General features: G+C 39.2%; 3 protein-coding genes and 1 long non-coding RNA gene across 4 annotated transcripts in view; 2 read left to right on the forward strand and 2 right to left on the reverse strand.

The window, feature by feature from the left end:
• Positions 1 to 5445: 5445 nt before the first annotated feature.
• LOC146487998 (uncharacterized) lies at positions 5446 to 6472 on the forward strand. The gene has a single exon (XM_085124353.1). The coding sequence runs from the start codon at positions 5491 to 5493 to the stop codon at positions 6256 to 6258; it is 768 nt and encodes a 255-aa protein (XP_084980479.1). The 5' UTR covers positions 5446 to 5490; the 3' UTR covers positions 6259 to 6472.
• A 3365-nt stretch (positions 6473 to 9837) lies between these two features.
• LOC146487999 (uncharacterized) lies at positions 9838 to 13286 on the reverse strand. Its single transcript, XM_085124361.1, has 3 exons — positions 13181 to 13286; positions 10709 to 10851; positions 9838 to 10542 (listed from the first exon to the last, which is right to left on the reverse strand). Exons 2-3 carry the CDS (start codon positions 10839 to 10841, stop codon positions 10121 to 10123), a joined length of 555 nt encoding a protein of 184 aa, XP_084980487.1. The 5' UTR covers positions 10842 to 10851; positions 13181 to 13286; the 3' UTR covers positions 9838 to 10120.
• A 2898-nt stretch (positions 13287 to 16184) lies between these two features.
• On the forward strand, positions 16185 to 16616 carry LOC146488000 (uncharacterized). Its single transcript, XR_014867452.1, has 2 exons — positions 16185 to 16322; positions 16509 to 16616. It is a non-coding gene; the product is annotated as an uncharacterized LOC146488000 (long non-coding RNA).
• Positions 16617 to 19576: 2960 nt separating this feature from the next.
• LOC146488001 (eukaryotic translation initiation factor 3 subunit L-like) overlaps positions 19577 to 20632 on the reverse strand; it is a 30137-nt gene continuing 29081 nt past the window's right edge. The window contains exon 22 of the mRNA XM_085125469.1: positions 19577 to 20352. Within this exon, the coding sequence (XP_084981595.1) occupies positions 20323 to 20352 (30 nt within the window). The 3' untranslated portion in view covers positions 19577 to 20322. The remainder of the gene's footprint in view (positions 20353 to 20632) is intronic.

Here is a 20632-nt window from a genome sequence, read left to right on the forward strand (position 1 = left end):
AGCCTCGTTCCCAGGCTATTCATGTCCCTTCTCCCTCCGGGGTGGGAAGATTAAATACCGGTACTCTGGGAACGGGGAAAACTGGCACCAGGGGCTCGTTTCTCGAAAGTCCCGGTAACTTACCGGGCCCGATAAGTGTCTTTGGGGATAAATGTTTTTTTAACAGAAACTCAAATTTCGTTTGCTTTGAATACGAAATTTTAAAATCTTATAATTCTATGAAAACATTGGCCAATTACCATGTCATGTCTGTAATGACCGTGTAATCGGCGAAAAAACATTTAAAAATATACTTATCGGGCCCGGAAAGTTTCCGGGTCTTTCGAGTAACGGGCCCCAGGGCGGCACATAGCGCGGGGGCAGCTGCCCCCGCCAGGAAAACTCAATTTTTTTTCTAACATAGTGTTTGAGTTTACTAAGCGATTTCTTGTAGCTATACTGCTCCGACATCACAAGAAAATCGACTAATTTGACTGAAAAAATCTTCCTTCAATGTGAATTCCAAATAATTATTTTAGAAAATCTTTTGAGGTAAAAGCCAGTACGAATTTTCTTATGAAATAATGATTTTGTAATTTGGGCTCGGCCCTGCGGTATAGAATTTGGCGTTTTTATTTTATTTTATTTTATTTATTTATTTTATTCATTTAAAAATAAAAAGACTGACGCGACGTGACTCCCTGGCGCGTGTTTTAGCCTTTTTTAGATCTAGCTTACACGAGTATGTTTTTTCAGAGCTAAATTGGTCTTTAAAGACCTGCGCTACTCTCAAGTATTTGTAGCGGGATCGGAGGATTTGATAGAGCCTTGGATTTGACAATCGTATGCTCAACATCATAGGTCATTTGTGCCTGATGAGTTTTGATGTCCTCTTAATCCGTGTTCAACGACGCTGTTTTTGACGCTACATAGAGCATTAGCTGGGTTTGGTTTGGCTCATTTAAGTGCGTGATAGTTTTAACTGTCTATCTTATTGAGATATGGCATAGGACAGGAATTAATCATTGCTTGTATCGTGCAATGAGATTCATTCTGTAGTTGTTGTAATGCCGGGCCTGGCTATTAGTTTTTGTCACAAGGTGTTGTATAGTGTTTCTTGGCGCGCACGGCTATTTGTTTTTTTGGCTTCTCTAGTAATCGTTGTAGTGTGCTTTAAAGCTATACGACGTGTCACGGTAACAGAAGGCTTGAATTGTACTTAAATCACAACTGTGTTTTTGCAAATGCTTTGCTCCACTGTTATAGTGCGTTTGAATTGTGGGAGTTCAGTGATTTCCTCCTTTTGTTTACAGCAGTGCATCGATTGTGTTTTAAATTTACTATTAAATGCAGGGCAATGTTTGGTTCCAGCTAAACAAGGTGTTTATGCCATAATAAATCATGACAATTTAAGACAAAAAGCATCAGTGTGTTTTGTCTCCTTTAAAGGTCTTAGAGGCAACTTTTCTTTATATGTGTGTAGGGGTGAAAACAAAACGTCCAACTAGAAACCCTGTCTGCATACGGGAGGACCCTGTGAGGGGTGTGCGGAGTTTGCCCCTTCACATAAAAAATCCTACGTACGGCCCTGGGCACTTTTTCTTGGAACGTCTCTCGTAGTTTGGTAGGATACATTTTGCGCGAAACAGTTGCCCAGGGTTAGGGTTAGCTTTTTTCTTAACCCGTTAGAAAGAGAACATCGCTCATTTCAGGGCATGGGCATTAGGCAAAAAACGTGCAAACTCCTCAATTGCAGCCTGGATTGCACCTACACGAAAAATATAGGTTCAAGAAAACACGTTAGTCCGCGGCATTTGACGATATTACCTCAGTCTTATTTTCTTTTAAGTCAGACTATGAACATAGCCTGTGTCGCAGGTGTTATCGGAGAGGGAGTGGGCGAGCGAGAAGAAGTGAAGAGAAAAAGGGGGCCAGTTCCCTCTTTTCTCTCGCTTATTCTTTCTCACATCCCCTCTCCCCGATTAGACCTGCTACGGTCAATTTTTTTCTCTCTATCCCTTCCCCTCCCCGATTACGGCTGCCACCCTCTGAACTATTTAGACAAAACTTACTACTGCTCGGGCCGTAGCAGGGGGAAGGGCAAGGGGGGGGGGGGGGGGGTGATGGTGAAGATCACCCATCAGATTTTTGTGATTTGCGACGGCCAATGGACAATGCCAGTTTCAAAGCACAACTACGAGCAGCATTTAATGTTTTATGATAAACACAAACGGATCCCTAATTGAAAACAGAACCCGGACAAAATGGGTTAAAATCCACCGATCACAGTTTCTGTTCCTTTGAAAAAAAAAAAAAAATTTTGTGAATTGCCCAGGAACTGGGAAAAGCACTGGAGAGGTAAAAAATTGGAGAATGAAGCGGGAAAGCCATTACTTTTCTCAAAACCTGGAATTAGACCCCTAGCCGAATAAATCTGTTCACTTGTGGTCTGTAGATACTGCAACACGATGCATTACTGCAAGATTTCACCAACATGCAGGACTGTCAAAAACATCTACGAGGACATCGGGGGTTCATTTCGAAGTCTCTTCAGTCACCAGTGAGCAGTGAGCCTTGTGATACTTAGTAAGCTGACTTAGTGATGGAAAAGGGCGTACGGTGAAGATTACACTCTTCCAAAAATTTCAGAGTCAATAGGATTGGACCTCAAATGATCTTGCTACTTTTTATTAATCTCGATTACTGACCCCCGCAAGACATCTTGGGTTAGTTTTACACGCTGGAAGTTTTTACTTGTCATGATAGCTCGAGAATCCTCAGTTGTGGAGCACTCTTTTTGAGTCCTTAGGCGGATGAAGCCGGATTTGCTTTCAATAAATGAGAATCCAGTCCTCGTGGCTTAATTGTTCACCGAAATTGATCAAATGCGTAAACAATGACTTTGCCAGTCAAAAAAAATACCGCCATTGGCAAATTTCTTGCTCTCTTGTGACGAAGAAGTCGATGCAAACTGGGCATTGTGAATGTGAGATGCATATGTATCCACTCACTTTATTCAGAACTAATTATTTGTCAATAGTCATGATCAGTTTGCTAAAGGGAGGAGGGGTGGGGTTTGGTGGGGCTTGGACCACTCGTTCGCTCCCCCCTCCCTTCCAGTCGGATGACATCTTGAAGAAACCATGATGTTATCCGAAATAAAGGTAAAATATACCATAAGTACTTTGTTCATTCGAACTCCTCATACCCTTTGAATGGAATAAAGAAGAACTGGACAAATCTTTGTCGCATTTTATCAGTTTTTACTTAGTAAAAACCGGCGAGACATGAGGCAATTATAAACAAGGTTACAAAAAATATCAGCATCAGCAGTAACTGCTTCAACTAAATGATTCCCTAGCACTGAAAATGTCATCTGTTTAGCTATAATTTAATAGCAAAAAATAAACCATTTTTCCCAAAATAAACTTTAGTGTAAACTTTTGAAACTGAAAATCAGGGGCGTTCAAGGAATTTCGATTGGAGAGGTGAAACTTTTGCTTTTCATAGAGTAATCACAAGGAAAATGCAAGGTTATTTACGCTTTATACACACTCGATTGAATAAACTCGTTTTCGGGAAAATGGCATAAAGCATAGACGACCCATAAAAGACCCAACTGCTTTCTGTTTCTAGGTCTTAAAGTAAACATGGTCTGGTAGAGAATACAGAGCTCAGAGTCCACCTATTAATCAACGAGCTCCACCGGGAAAACCATACACATAGACGTGATGACAAGGAAATAGCTTTATCTGAACACAAAGAGAACAAAATAAAGCAAATCTTGCATTTTGTAACGAAATATCACCATGCAGTGCATACCCTAAGACCAGTGCTCGTGAACAACTAAAATCTTATTAAACAGAAACCTCTACTAAGAGAAATATACAGAGATGCACCCCTGATATCGTACGAAAGGAACCGGCATACTTTTGCGAGGGAATTCTCGCGCGAGGGAGTCGCGCAGCCGGCTTGTCACTCTTTCCTTACACAGTAATGTGTAACTGAAAAAGCTGTCAAGGCACTTGTTGTTCAAAACTAAGGGAGAAAGGAAGATACTGGAAAGGAGGAAGAAATGGCCGGAAATCGTAGGGAGGAGGAAGAGATGTGGGCCAAAAAACAGAGAAATGGGATATTTACCTGGATATTTAATTGCCTGTTTCGGTCCTCTAGTAACTGTATGAATCAAGGCTAAGTTGCTCGAAGCATGGTTAGCGCTAACCATTGGTTAAGAGGTATTAAAACCTATAGGTTGTCATGGTATTTAACCCCGGTTAGCGCTAACCATGCTTCGAGCAACTGGGCCCAGGCTGAGATGAACATCAAAATAGGTTCTTCGGCAACTCGACTAAAATGATAACTGATGGAAAGTGGTCGAGTCATTGTGTACATTTGTCTTTTGTCCTCTTTTATTTCTTTCTTTGTCTATTCACATTCCTATGTGATATATAAAATAATTTGCCTGGGATCTCTCCCTCAAAAGGAAAGCCTGAAAACCCTTTTAGGGCAGTAATAGTTCTGGCTTCTTCAGTTTTATCACAGTCATCTGAAAAGTGTCATTTTCAAGGAAAAAATGTTTTGTTTTTTGTTTTTGCTTGATTTAAAGTATACTTTTTCAGTAACCGCTTCCGGAATGCGCCGTTCCACGATTTGAAAATGGTCAGGATAAGATTTGTCAACCTGCAGGGACACCCCCAGCGAGATCTCAAGCAAATCCTTATAATCAGTTGTGTCTTGTGTTCACAGTCGTTTTCAGTGCAGAGTAAGCTAAAACAGTTTGATCTTATCGGATGCTTTAACTGAAAATGTACGTTGAAATTTAATTTATTTCTCAAATTAACCAGCTTTTGTTGGCTTTACGAAAATGCTAGCTAACCTCATTTCACATTTTTGCCAACATATTTACCCCTCCTAAAACAAAAAGAATTAGTTTTCTACTGTTACGAAATTTTAAACTGCATTTGGCGAAAGAAAACTTCAGGTTTTCTTTTAAACAAATCCGAATTTCTGAGGCGATTAACGCCTTTCGAACAGATATCCACCGAAATGAACTTTAGGTACCCTGAATAGCTTGATGTAAGTAAGGGAAAACCGAAAGAAAAGGAAAAAAATCGAAACAGCTGCCTCTGATCATGTTTTGGTTGCTGAGAAGGGCAGATGTTTTTGCCGAACAAAAAATGACAGCAATGAATACCGACTGCAAATCAGCATATTGAGCTGGTCGGAGATAGAATTCTTTGCTTGTGATTATTCTTTTCGGCAAAGCTGACATTCGTCACTGAAGACATGGAAGTAAACTGGTGACTCTATGGTGGAAGAAATAAAGTATATCTTGATGTTTAAGAACGTTTCATTCCATTGTTATTTTTTTTAAACAAAACTTGCAAATTTAATTTCCTTTCAAACAAGACAACGGAAAGGGATATTGATTTGCATAAAACTTTAATAGTCTGCATCATCGCCGCGCAAAATCAGTTTTCTATTCATTTCGCAAGGAAGGTACTGTCAAAAATGGCTCAGATAGCGAACCAGCCTTTTGAAGAGTTAAATAGCGCGCTGGAGAACTTGTTTAGGAACTACGATGAACTGCAAGGAGCCCTGGAGAGTCTTTCTAAAAATGTTTTCAACTTGGCGCTGGATGCCAGAGATCAAACAGTCAAAATTTACGTTTTGGGAACAATGGCACGCCACAATCTTAGTACGTATTTGGAAAGTTTACAAGAAATGACTAAGGCCATGCCAGAGAAGGAGTTCAAAAAGTGCGAGTCACTGGCAAAAACGGCGCGATTCACGATGAAGAAAGGGTTGCATTCTCAAGTTGGATCTGAGAATGCAGATGAAATGCTAAAAGCTGTGGAACGCGTGGTTGAAATACTCCGAGAGAGCGAACAAACCGACGAACAGCAAAGTGCGGCTGACATTGATGAAGTGATCCAAAAGGCAACAAATGGAGCTAGCAGCATTATTAAGGATGCCACATTGAGATTACTCCGCTACATCAAAGAGGAAATGAAGAAAGCTTTAGATGACCGTACAATTCTCATTAATTCAAGCGCGCTGGAGGAAGGAGTACAAAACGTCAAACAAACAATAGATAAGACAAACAGTTCCTACAGTGAAAATATTTCGGCACTTGATAAGATTATTTCCGTAATAAACGAGCTGTCGCGTAAAGAAGAGGACGCGACCACTTTAAGTTCTCTTGAGGCGAATGCCAAGATTCTCGGAGAAACTTGCGAAACGAAGCTGAGGAGTATCCGAGAATCTGAAGAGAAGTAAACATCTCCAAGCGTGGCGTGCGTCACGGCGCCTCTTTCGCTTCGCGGTGGGCACGGTTCGGGTCAAGAACATTTTAACACACTCTCTAGACATGTATGCACTATTAACTGTTGCTTCACTTATTTTATTATTTATTTATTTTTTAACTTATAAGATGTAACAAATTAACGAAAAAATAGAAATAAATAGAACAGTTTGGAGTGTTGAAATGCTATGTTGCGCTTTGTCTTCAAAGCTTTGTTCATTTTTCTAACGGCAATCTTTCAGCCTCTGGTATTATCTTTTCCTCGACAAGCCGTGTGAATGGGTTTAGTTATTATAAATACCCTACTATTAAAGAAGTCAAGAGAAATAGATTGTTGTAAAAAGTTATTCTTTTAACAAACAACCGAAGTTGTTTTGGAATGTTATTAATTTTTCTCGTGACCGTCCGGGTGGTCAAAGTTGTTCGTGGACTTGGTATAGCCAACGAGGCCCACTTTCTGAAGCGGTAAATGTAATAAGGACAGTTTGTAATTATCCATTGCCCGTGCGCGCCTCTTTGCTTTCAAGCAGTAGCAATGGAATCACTACATTCGAAGGAGGAAAGGTTTTTAATTAGCCGTCAAAAATACCGTATGAAACAACGAGCTTTCAAACGCAAGTTTTTGAGATGCACAAGAAGTTCAAGTCTTATTTGTAGTTCAAAATTGCGATCACGAGGATAATTTACCAGCGCAAATTACAAACGCACCAAAACAGAATACACTCAATAAATTATTAAGGACGCCAAATATTTCGTGAATATTTCGTGTATTGTCGGAATCGGGGTTTACATTTTGTGCATTTCCTGTAAATTTTATAGAGCAATGGTCCCACGCGGCCTTAAGTAGTTGCGAAAAGGAAAGCCCGAAAAACATATTATTTACAATTTGCGTAAAAATATCGTCCTTTCAAATATTCTGTTCAGTCGGAAATCGATCACCAAGAAGGCACTGTCAAAAATGGCTACGGACAACCAACCTTTAAGAGAGTCAGGAATGGCGCCTTGAAAAACTTGTTTCAGAAGTACGACGAATTGCAAGGAGCGTTGAAGCGTCTTTCTGAAAATGTTTTCAGCATAGCGTTAGATCCTAGAGATCAAGCCGGTTCATTCAGATAAACTTTTTGGGCAGAACCACGGGCAACAATTTTTAAACGTATTTAATTTGCAAAGATGACCCCGTGAAGCAATGCTGGAGCCGAAGTACGTTGAAAATGTGCGAGCCAAGGGCGAAGACCGCACGATCCACGATTGAAAAAGGGTTGCATCCTCACGTTGGAGCTGATAATGCAATACTCGGAGATCTCCAAACCGAATGATAACGAGAAAAGAGATGACATCGATAAGGAGATAAAAAACGCAACTAAAGGCGCAAACAGCATTATTAGGGATATCATTAAAGATTGCTCGGCTATATCAGAGAAGAAATGAAGAACAGGCAGGATAATGTCACCGTATTCAAGCACGTTTAAAGTGGAGATAAAAGGAAACGTCGAGACGGCAATAGACTGAAGGTAAAAAATTCTTATACCTGACTGAAAATATTTCGGCTCTTGATAACATTAGCTTCATGATAAGTGAGCTGTCGCGTAAGGGAATGGGAATACTTAAGTTCCTTTGAGGCAAACGCCAAGACCCTCAGAAAACTGTCTTGCGAAACGAAGAAGAGGAGTATCCAAGAATCATTAGGGAGCTTAAAGGCTGGTTTCCATATGATCGCGGATCGCGGATCGCAGATCGCAATAAGGTCTGCGATCGTCTGCCATCATATGGAAACTACTTCTGCGATCGTCTGCGATCGCAGACGATCGCAGAAGATAGAACCATGTTCTATCTAAAGGCTGGTTTCCATATGATCGCAGACGATCGCAGACCTTATTGCGATCTGCGATCTGCGATCCGCGATCATATGGAAACCAGCCTTAAGCAACGACGACGGCAACGGCAACGAAAACGTCACCTGAAAATATATCTTTATTTCATTTGTGCTACTTCGCGACTATTTCAACTCGCTCAACTTTTACAAAAATGACGAACTATTCAGGAACCAAATTGGTAAAAGTGGCGTACAAGTTAAGAGAGAAGATGAAACATTCACCGTCGTCCGTTGACGTTCTCCACAAAACCTTCATTGTGGTCATTTCACGTTGTTGTTTTGCAGAGGACGGCAAAGAAATGTACCAAAATGTAAAATGCACGTGCAGAGCGATTGTTTTTAATTAAACCTATTGTTTTGTGGCGTTGTCGATGCCGTCGCCGTCGTCGTTGCTTAAGCTCCCTATTCACCAAGTGAACACCTCCACGCGTCGCGCAATTCGTTCTCTGGGTAACGCGGGCTCTGGGAACGAGATTGCGCGTCGCGTGGAATTAACGCACGCGCTGTTTCATTAAATGTTGCTTTGAATGATACACCAAGGATACACCAGACAGCAAAGCATTCTCGACTCCGAGCTCTTCCCCTTTGCGCATGACTGACGGAGGGTGTATGACGTAGTCAAAGCCGAGCGGCTCTGGGGTCGAGAATGGAGACCAAAGGGACGATTTTGAGTCAGCGGTTCCCGCATCACGCAGTGATAAAAATAACTGGTGTCTTGAGGACACTTTATGCTACCTACTTCCTCCTAGTAAGAGAGGGAGGGCTCTTAAATAGCGGAGACAATTTTATACTCCTTAGACTAGCGTATCACTTACGCCTTCCTCTACGAAGCCCATCAATAGTTTTTCGTCTGTTTTTCTTTTTTATTTGAATTAGGACCCCAGTAGTAATTCCATGTGTCAAGTGAATTTTGTTTTCTTCTTGTACGAATCAAGAAGGTAAGAAACTGAAGAAGAAAGATAAAAAAAAAGATGGTGAATTTTAAGCTCGGTTCGCAATCAAAGAAATTGAACACCACAACAGTCCGGTATTAATCCGAAGTGCTTTAGTGTTTGATTATTATTTCTCTCTTGATTCCTTTTGAATTACACTCCATTTTTCATAAACACATTCCCACTATTCCCACCTGGTATAGTTTCCCACCCGCTCGTTATTACAGTCGTCACGCAACGCTTACTTTCACCAAGAAGCGTTGCGTGACGACCCTTATAACGGTTGCGTAGGGGAGTCTCCACCTTACAGTAGGGAGCTTAGGCAACGGCGACGACAACGACAACGCCACAAAACAATGGGTGTAATGAGCAAAAACAATCGCTCTGCACGTGCGTTTTACATTTTGGTACCTTTCTTCGCTGTCCTCTGCAAAACAACAACATGACCAAATTCTAGGTTTTTTGGAGAAGGTGAGCTCGCGACAGTGAATTTTTCATTTTCTTTCTTAACTTGAACGCCACTCCTACAATTTGGTTCCTGTATAGTTCGGCGTTTCTGTAGAAGTTGAGCGAGTTGAAATAATCGCGAGGTAGAACAAATGAAATAAAGTTAAATTTTCAGGTGACGTTTACTTTGCTTTTGCCGTTACCGTCGTCCCTAGTACCCTTTATGACGGTTTACCACGGTTAACGCAATTGAGAGCCTCGGTTGAGAGCATACATTAAGCCGGGAAAAAAAGACAAATGACTAATTTGCTAGCTTTAACGCTTTATTTTGATAAATTAACGTAATAATTACCGTAACATCATTCTAATTCTTTATGAGAAACATTTAGCAACTCGAACAGAACTGTTACAGAATCAGTAATAAATATCATCATAATATATTTTGTTAGATATGGAATATGAATTGTAAATGAACGACTTATTTGCCATAATCTAGATGAATTTCTACGACAGTCGAGAATTGATAATACCAACGAAAATCAAAAAATCTTATCATACAAGAGGTATTTTCACATCAGGGACAGTCTATATTTCGTTCGGGCCCGGTTTATACTTCTCCAGTACCGAAGAAACTTGTTCCTCGACATCCTTCAATGTTAAGCCGCCTTTGAGATCGAACCATTCTGTTTTCCATCCTGTACTCGGGTAACGCAGCGCACGGTTATATTTTTGCATGGCGACATGGGCGTCTTCTTCTGCTTTACACATGTTGGTTACCGGCCATTTTTTCACAAGCTGTAAAATATACATGCTTCCAGTTTGGAGTTGCTTTACTCGGTTTTCGGGGTTTTCGCTATAGCCGATCTTAAAAAATGGCCCATCAATGGTTCCAATGAGATAAACAAACTTTCCCTTGCTAGTGCTAAAGAAAAACTTCTGCATAGTAGGCAGCATTTTTTTGGAAGCGTTGTCCGGTTCCTCTTCTATCCATTCGTTAAAGCTCGCACCTAATTTCAGAAAAGAAAACAGAGTAACCAAACAGATCAGTTGGTACTTATCTGTTGCCAACTAGTTTCAAATTAAAAAAAAAAAATTCACGGTGTTTTAGCCGTAATTCGGTGCTGTACCCTATCCAAAACTATCAGGAGAAATAAATATTTTTTAATTTCTTACCTTTCTTGGTCAGAGTTCCACCTGTAACGACAGACTTGTCATGTTTGGCCGCAGTTTCAAGCGAAACCAAAAACATCAGGAACGACACCAGAACAAACGTGCGATAAAAAGTATGCGACTTTACTTCACCCATGTTGTTACACCTGAAAAATTAAAAAGATGATCATGTTTACATGTGCCATTAGATGAAACTACGGCTACGTGTTACTTTTAAGAAACATATTAAAATACGAGGTTGTGAAGCTGTCCTGGGGCCCATTTCTCAAAACTCCCGGTAACTTACCGGGCCCGCGATAAGTATATTTTTAAATGTTTTTTCGCCGATTACACAGTGATTCATAGACAAGATTTAAAAATTTAGTATTCAAAGCTAACAAAAATTGACCGTCTGTTTAGAAGCATTTATCACCAAAGACACTTACCAGGCCCGGTAAGTTTAATTCCGGGACTTTCGAGAAACGGGCCCCTGGTCAGTTCGGTAAGGGCAGGTTATAGGTAAAACCGGAACAATTTGCTAATTGTGTTCGACAAAAACGCTGGCTTGTGATTCTTTTGAGCGCGATTCCCAATTATCTTTAACAAGTTGGACATTCCACCAGTGGTGTTTTTCCCTTAAACAACTAGTAAAATGGCTCATATACCATGACTGCCAAGCCAGTCAAATCCCTGGAATTGCATTATAACATGATCCAGTATTTAATCATTTTTGAAACGAGCGCGCTTTGCTGTGGAAAAGTGACGACCGGGGCACGATAACAGCCAAATAATAATAATAATAATAATAATAATAATAATAATAATAATAATAATAATAATAATAATAATAATAATAATAATAATAATAATAATAAATGATGATGATGATGATGATGATGATGATAATAATAATAATAATGACAATGACAATGACAATGACAATGACAATGACAATGACAATGACAATGACAATGACAATGACAATGACAATGACAATGACAATGACAATGACAATGACAATGACAATAACAATAACATTAACAATATCAAACAAAACAACGTCATCATTGATGTCTTAGCAGGATGGTTACGCGATGTCAATGGCACCATGACAGAGCTATTCGGGGCAAGAGGGCGAGTCATTCTCCACCGGATGCAGAGGGCGGTGAGATGCGGGACGCTGAACATTGCTAGGACTTTCAAAATAGTTTCATGTTAGGAATTTTAACACACACTCTGTGAAGTGTTATATAATTTTAGTTTTATAGTTTTAGTAGTTTTGATGGATATAGTTTTATAAGGAAAAGATCACATTCCTTTTGGCAACATGGGTTACGCTGTCGCCGCATATAGCTATTTCATTAAGGATTGGTACGTTTTACACTCCTTCATAATAATAATGATGATGATGGTAACAACAATAAAAAAGAAAACATAGACAGCATAACTGCGTCAGTTGAAAAACACAAAACAAAACTGCCATTAATGCAGGTCATGTGCAACTCAAAACTAACATAAAAGAGTATAACAATATAAAAACTAAGAAACAGATAACAGTGGTAGTTAAAAACGACTGCACTACTGTGCCCAGTTGTTGGAAAGCTGATTAACGCTAAACCCCAATTAAAAAATAAACCAAGGTTTTCATCTCGCTCACTATAATTGTTTTTAAAAACTAATGTTATGCTTGTGGTAAAGAAAAGTCTAAGTCAAAACTGAGGAGTAAAAATGTTTTTGAAAAGTCTTCATTGATTAGTAATTTAGTAATTTAGTAATCAAAGTTCTCGTTAACCCAGGATTAGCTTTAGAACAACTGGGCCCTGAATGATAAACATGTTTAGCTGGCTTCAGCAAACGGCTTCTTTCTGACCGTTTTAGGACTGGAATTAACTCAACTAAACGCAAGGACTTGGGCTAAATAACGGGGTAGACTTCATCTTGTTGTTGACCGGCGCACCACATTTAAAGTTCATTCCTTTAATCTTCGTCTCTAAATGATTCTCCCATAAAGAACTTAATTTTGTTGTCTTTGGTCCTTAAAATACTTAATTGGGTGTCGCAAATTTCTTTCTTGCTTCTGGAATTAAAAAAAAGAAGAAAAAACAAAAAACAAAAACAAAAACAAAAAACAACTCAATGAACAGCCCCATAATGGTAACTGAGCTATTTTACTTAAAGCTGTGGTCATTGCTATGGGGTAAGAACTAATTCGGCGAACAATTCTATTGTTTTGAACAACTATCTTACGTCCGCTTGCATTCTGAAGCACATCAAGTACAATTTCGGTGCAAAACAAATTACTTTCCACCCTCTTTTAAGGTTTAACGACTTTTTGATATAGGTGGTTCTAACAAATGAACTGTAGAGACCTTTGAATTATAAAATAAATAAAAAAGAAGAAAAACAAAGAAAAAAGTGGTAATAGAAATGAAACATAATAATTGCGAAAAAATGGATTCATGTGAAAGACTTCAGTTAAACGCTTTGCAAACTTACCAAGGTTTGTTGTAAGGACTGTAAGGGGCCGGGTTCGTCTTCAAAGTATGGCACTGTTCAGCTGTTCTTGACCTCGTAATGGTCTGTGGAAAAGTAAAGCTAAGCAATAAACAAATTCCTTTTGTTCTCAATGGAGACTCGGTCACCGTAGACTACAATATCCATTAGTGACTTTATTTCTGCTGGTGGCCTCCATAACTCCCAAGTTACGTAGTGCCCGTGACCATGTTTCGTTGAACAGGAACCTTTTTAGTTATTTCTTGTTCTTGTCTTCAGCGACTGATTTTTCTTTCTATTACATTATTTTTTTCGTTCAGAGGACAGATTTATAAACAGAATGACTCAGTATTCTTTTAAATTACAGAAAATCATTTTAACCGAAGTCGTCGCACGCCGTTTCGTCATGTTGCATCAACACCAGATTATGTGGCTTTCATTTACGCTTCATTTACTCTCGCATAATTATTTTACTTTTTGCACTAACTATGCTTTTTGCTGGTACAGTTTTATGCGGTAGCTTTATTTTAGTCTTTCCATTAAGTCCTTGAAGTGCACCATATCAATTATTTATCGTCAAAATTTCGCGACGAATCTTTGCTATCTTCTGAGAAAAAAGTATATTTCTGACGGGCCTTTTAAAAATGACTTAACGGAACGCAATAAAGAAAGTCGGGGAAAATGCCTTCACTTTTTTCATCGCGCGGAAAACAGCTCTGGGTCACTAATTAAATTTTATAAGAGATGAATGATTTATATTTAAACAGTTCCACTGCTCTCGTTTGTGCTATGCCCCTTTACTCTATCGCGGCTATTCCACAATTTGTTGAATCTCTAAACTTGTCAAGAAACTTTGAATCAGAACATCTACAACTCAGCAGTAAACAGACTCAGGCTCAGTGAAAAGGGATGAACCTAAATAATTGATAAGTTGTCTGTCGGACAATCGTTGACATAACGGAAATGACAAAAGCACAACGAAAATAAAATCGACTAATTTTAAAGCCACCAAGTTTGCGTTGTGTTGCGCCGTGATGCGAAAGGTATGCCAATTTTTCTTTTCACGATTTTCATTTAATTATGGCATTTCTAGCTCGATGGTTGTATTCAGAATGTTTGTTCGTGAACCTTTTTAGATGAGCCTATAATTTTAGGTGTTGACACATTTTGAGTAATTTGTCTTTCTCCTAGACCAAACTATTTTGATTACTTGTAAACGTTTTTTTCTAAAACTGAATCTACAAATTTTCAAGGACACACAAAAATCCTATCTTGTCGATGGGCGCCTCGGATTTAGAGATTTACACAGAAGTACGTAAGATTCATGTGTATGTCCGATTCCTTGTTCGATGTAAACTACGAAGTTTCTTTGATGGTTTTTCACCTTAATTTTGTTGTTGTTGTGCTTTTGTCATTTCCGTTATGTCAACGATTGTTCGACGGACAACTTGTCAATTATTCATCCCTTTTTACTGAGGCTGAGTCTGTTTACTGCTGGGTTGTAGATGTTCTTATTCAAAGTTTCTTAACAAGTAACAGAGTACAGCGTTCGCTTTTTAGAGATTCAACAAATCGTGGAATAGCCGCGAAAGAAGGAAGGGGCATAGCACAAACGAGACCAGTGGAAATGTTTAAACATAAATCATTCATGTATGAGTGGCCCAGAGCTGTTTTGCGGGCGACGAAACAAAGTGATAGCATAGCCCCGAAATCAAAGTCAATTGGAAATAGTTACGAACACTATCGACTTTTTTATTGCGTCCGGTTTAGTGATTTACGGCCGATGAAAAAAAAAAAACTTTTATCTGTGAAGGTAGCAAAGGATTTGTCAGGAAATTTTGACGATAAATAATAAATATGGTGCACTTTAAGGACTTAATGGAAAGACTAAAATAAAGCTACTGCATAAACTGTACCTGCAAAAAGCATAGTAAGTGCAAAAAGTAAAATAATCACGCGAGAGTAAATGAAGCATAAATGAAAGCCACATAATCTGGCGTTGATGCAACATGACAAAACGGCGTGCGACGTCTTTGATTGAAATAAAAATGTTTCCTGTTGGTTAGAAAAATACTGCGTAATTTTGTTGATTAACGAAAACGAGAATAAAATACCAGAAATAAAAATCAGTCGCTGAAAACAAGAACAAGAATTAACTAAAAACTGGTTTCTGTTCAACGAAACATGGTCACAGGCACTACGTAACTTCGGAGCCAGTTTTTATGGAGGCCACCAGCAGAAATAAAACCACTAATGGATATTTTAGTCTATGGTGACTGATTCTCCGTTAGGAACAAAAGGAAGTTGTTTATTGTTTATCACTTTTCCACAGACCATCAAAAGGTCAAGAACAGCTGAACAGTGCCATACTTTGAAGAAGAGCCCTCTCCCATACAACAACCCTGTAAGATTGCGCAGCTTATTAAAAGAGGATTACCTACCATCCTCTCTTCCATGAATCCATTCTTTTAGCAATTGTTTTGTTTCATTTCTATCGTTATTTTTATTTTTTACCAAAAGGTCTCTACACTTCATTAGTTAGAACCAAGTGCATCAAAAAGTCGCCGGATAAACCTAAAAAGAGGGTGTAAAGTAATTCTTTTTGCACAGAAATTGTACTTTATTTTCGCATCTTCGAAATCACAAAGAGGACTTAATAGTTATTCAAAACAATAGAACAGTTCGCCGAATTAGTTCTTCCCTGTAGCAATGTTCTTCTTGAGTTGTTTCGTATTTGATATGCTGTGTCCGTTTCTTGCATCTTCAAGAATATGACATACTGGTCCAGGGAAAACACCTCTTGTGGTATGTCAAACTTGTCAAAGATATCTGAGAATTGCCCTTAAGGATTACAGGCCAGCGTTCCGGCTTGCCGAATACAAAACTCTTTTTTACCTATAGCCTGTTCTAACCGAGCTATAACCAGCACAACTGTACAACCTCCATTTTAGTAACATGCAGCATAGGCACATGTAAACAGGATCATTTTTTTTTTAATTCAGGTGTAACAACATGGGTGAATCAATGTCACAAACTTTTTACCGCACGTTTGTTCTGGTGTCAATCCTGATGTTTTTGGTTTCGCTTGAAACTGCGGCCAAACAGGACAAGTCTATCGTTACAGGTGGAACTCTGACCAAGGAAGGTAAGAAATTAAAAATATATTTATTTCTCCTGAACATAGAGTTTCGGATAAGGTGTAGCACCGAGTGGCATAATACACCGTGACAATTGTCATAATTTCTAATTTTTCAATCCGAAACGAGTTCTAAGAAGGTAAAAACCAATCTCCTTAGCTACACAGTTTTTTTTTGTTTCTTTCTTAAACTAGGTCCGAGCTTTCACGAATGGATAAAACCAGGAGAGGATAAGGCCTCCAAAAAATGATGATGAAAAAAAAAAACAGACAAAAGACAAGCAAAACTTAAAAAAAACCCCGATACATTTGCCTCATGAAAACGTATGGTAAGTCATATTTTAAGACCGGCCAGGCTATAGACCCCGAACAACGAAGAATGAACCTTCAATCTGGATGCCCGTATCCTTTAGACACAACGCCCCGTTTATATGGAGAAAAGTTGTCTCGGGAAAGAGGGTCACCCTCCCAGCCGAGTCAACTTCAGCGAGCGTTTATATGAGAAAAAAGTTAACCTCTTTGCCAGAGCCAACAGCGTTCGCGCATGCTCTGATTGTCTCGCCTTGACGGAGTTGACCCGGCTGGGCGAGCCAAAGTGTTTATATGAAGAAAAGTTGACTCGGCTAGGAGGGTACGTGACCCTACCCTGGAAAAAAGGTGACCCGGCTTGGCTCGCCCAGGGTAGCTCGGGTAGGCGAGTGACCCTTCTGGCCGGAACAACTTTATTTTCTCCATATAAACGGGGCCTAAGGGAGAGTGGTATGTGGAAAACATAGATGCCGCAGAGAAAGACGTCCATAACAAAATGCAAGGCTATAGCGTTGCAAATAAGTACCCGGCGCGTAAATGAAAAACAGAATGGTTCGAGATCAGGAACAAACCCGCGAATGTCATGAAGGACATTTCTGCGATACTGAACAAATGGATTGTTGATGAACCGGGCGCAAACAACAACAGCAAAAAAAAAAAAACAGGTTTACGGCTGGTCAATGTGAGAATAGCCGTCATAAGCTAAGATGTTTGATCTTCGTTGGTATTATTCTCGATTATGGCAAATAATTCGCTTTCTTACAATTATGAAATATTCCACATGTGATGAAACGCATTTTATGATATTTATTATTGATTCTGTAACAGCTCTGTTTGAGTTGCTAAATGTTTCTCACAAAGAATTAGAATGTTGTTACGGTAATTATTACGTTAATTTATCAAAATAAAAGTGTTAACTGTCTGTTATTGGTAGATTGCCTTTTTTCCGCCTCACTGTGATGCATGCCCTCAACCGAGGCCTTCGATGGCGTCATAGTTAATTAAAGCCAATGGTTATGAAGCCTGACAAACTTTTTTGTTATATGTTTTTGTTAACATTTTTGGCCGTGACAGGCACAGACCACAATAGATTTTGAAATGTGTTGGAGCAACTGACCAATAGAAACTCACCTGTTAAGATATTCTACTGTAAACGTTAAAACGTTGTGCACTGTCACTGCGCTTCCAACATAAATTGCAGCACTATTGTTTTCATGGCAAGGTTTCCATAACCAGTCCCTCAATTAACTATGATAGCGTTAATCGCAGTAAACCGTAAAAAAAAGGGTACTATAAGGTGTAGTCTCTAACGCAGCCGTAATCTGGGTCGTCACGACCCTGATAACGGCTGCGAAGGAGACTATATGAGGTGTGAATAGCGGGAAAATTGTTCATGAAATGGAGTATAATTCAAAAGACGAATCGAACGCGAAAGCACCTCGAAAAGCAAAAGCAATCAAAGTTGAAAGCACTTCGGATTGTTACCGGACTATTGTGGTGTTCATAATTAATTTGATTATCGAGCTTAAAATTTACCATCTTTCTTCTTACCTTTTTGATCCGAACAAGAAGGAAGCATAATTCACTTAAGCACATGGAATTAGCAAGAACTACTTCTTGTTCAACTACTGGGGTGCTCAGCGTAATAATAATAATAATAATAATAATAATAATAATAATAATAATAATAATAATAATAATAATAATAATAATAATAATAATAATAATAATAATAATAATAATAATAATAATAATAATAATAATAATAATAATGACAATAATAACGCAAAGACGGTATATATAAAAAGCCTCGGTATCTTCCTACTATAGGAGACCGGGGAGAAAATGGAACAGGACCACAGGGAATTTCAATCGTTCTTGTCCCTAACTTTTCCTCTCTGTCTTGGCCCTCGTTTCTCAAGGGGTCTTGAGATTGCTTGTTTTGGCGTTTGTTGCCAGGTCTGCTTCCCATACTTTTCTTTTGTATCTCGGGCAGCGCATGTATGTTCAGAGGATTCCTGACGCACGGTTCGCTGCCTGACAGTTTTGACATTTTTTCTTGCCCACTCTCTAACAACAAGAAATGGAACATAATTCAAAAGACTAATCGAACGCGAAAGCACCTCGAAAAGCAATAGCAATCAACCTTGAAAGCACTTCGGATTGGTACCGGACTGTTGTGGAAAAACAGACCATTACATTGTCTTGTAATTGTTCTTGCAAAGCGAAATCAGCAAAATCTAGCATTATTTCTTAGTCGTTTTTAATAAAACAATTATTCCATTCACACTTATTGTATATGAGATGATTATAGCCAACGAGGAGCGTAGCGCCTCGTTGGCTATCTATCATCTCATATCCAACGTGCACTCGTAGAATAATTGTTAAATATTCCATGGCCGCAAAGCCAATCAAATCCTTGGAATGGCATTATACGATAATCCAGTTTTTAACAAATCTAGATACAGCGGAACCTCTCCTTTCGGACACCTCTTTAATACGGACAGTTCAGTTGGTCCCTGAGAGACCGAAATCCTTATAAAGCGTACCTCTCTAAAACGGACACCTCTTTAATGCGGACACTTATCCCTGTCCCCTTGGTGTCCGTAATAAAGAGGGTCGACTGTAGTGCACAAGATGTACTTTAATGTGACAGGAATTATGGGATATGACAGAGTATTGTGACGTTACCGAGAGCAAAAATCTTCGAAGAATAGTAAAGCCTGTTCGCGTAATCTAAAGTAGAATGGAATAAGAGTTCCCAGGCTGCAAGAGCTCTCTTCTATGGTCTCCGAGACGGGGGGGGGGGGGGACAAGGTAACCAAATATGACCACGCAAAGGATAAAGCAAAGTTTCCCATAAAAAGTATGTGCTTAACCGCAAATTGCGTTACATCGTTAGTAGTAAACTGTGCAAACATAACAGGATCAAATACTCAAAAACACAGCCCCGATTTCATGTAGCTGACCTGACTTTTATTTATTTTCCTTTCCTTGTGTGAAGGTAACCCATGTGTATTTTCTTGGAATGAGTTTTTTGTCGTACAGAAGGAAACACGCGCACGTCAATCGCGGAAAAGGGTTGCTGTGAGCTCCGCGCGTCGAGTTTTCAACCTTCCATAAAGTGGCTATGCCAACGGTTTCTAATTTACTTTACAAATTTACGGGACTTATTTGACTCAAATGAAGATAAAACTGAAAATAAATAAAGTTTTCTTCAAAGTTACTCTTGGTTTTCTGAAACCATGTTTGGCCATAAATGTATAACTAGGATGCAACTGGATTGCAACTTGAAAACTTAGTCAGGCAGTTGCAAGTTCTTCGCTATGTTCTGAAAAATAGCCAAACTCTGATTGTTTATCCGTTCTTGAATCATTTCAATGGTATCTTCCCCTTAGCGTTCTACGAAAATTTCGTGTGGGAGAAAAAGGTTGTCAGTATAGCTTTAATTTCAGCCCAGTTTTCCCGGACCCCCCCTCCCCCTAGAGGCAGGCTTTAACCAGCCCAAGGAAATAGCAGCCCCACATTGTGGCTATCAAGACTAGAGGTTAATTTCCAAAGTGATGATAATACTTAATTTTAGCACCGCTGGGATTTAACGAAATTTATTATTTGTAAATCATCAGTATCGAACTTCCACACTACAATGTTCAGATGTTTCTCTTTCCAGGTCATCCCGTACAGTTTGCCATGTATCCTCTTACTGTAATGCCTGAATATTCTTGCTCACCTGTAAGAAAGAGTAACACAAGGTTTCTGTATTTGCTAACAAGTCTAATGCCGGTGAAAGGGTTTGCAGTTCCCGACATTTTTTTTTTTCCGTTGTCAGCTGTTTTTCATTTAAACCGCACACAAAACAGCTTTCAACCTTTGCTACTATAAACTGAACCTTCTCTCCCCCAACGAAAAGTCCTTTGTTCGAATATCAGTTTGGGGCTTATATCCAGAATTTTTCCATATATTATGGAAGGCAAAAGGTGGCAGCGAGAAAGATAAGAGGTTGAAACCGA

This window comes from Pavona decussata, unplaced genomic scaffold (genome assembly GCF_977016875.1).
Source record: "Pavona decussata unplaced genomic scaffold, jaPavDecu1.1 SCAFFOLD_12, whole genome shotgun sequence".
NCBI lineage: Eukaryota > Metazoa > Cnidaria > Anthozoa > Scleractinia > Agariciidae > Pavona > Pavona decussata.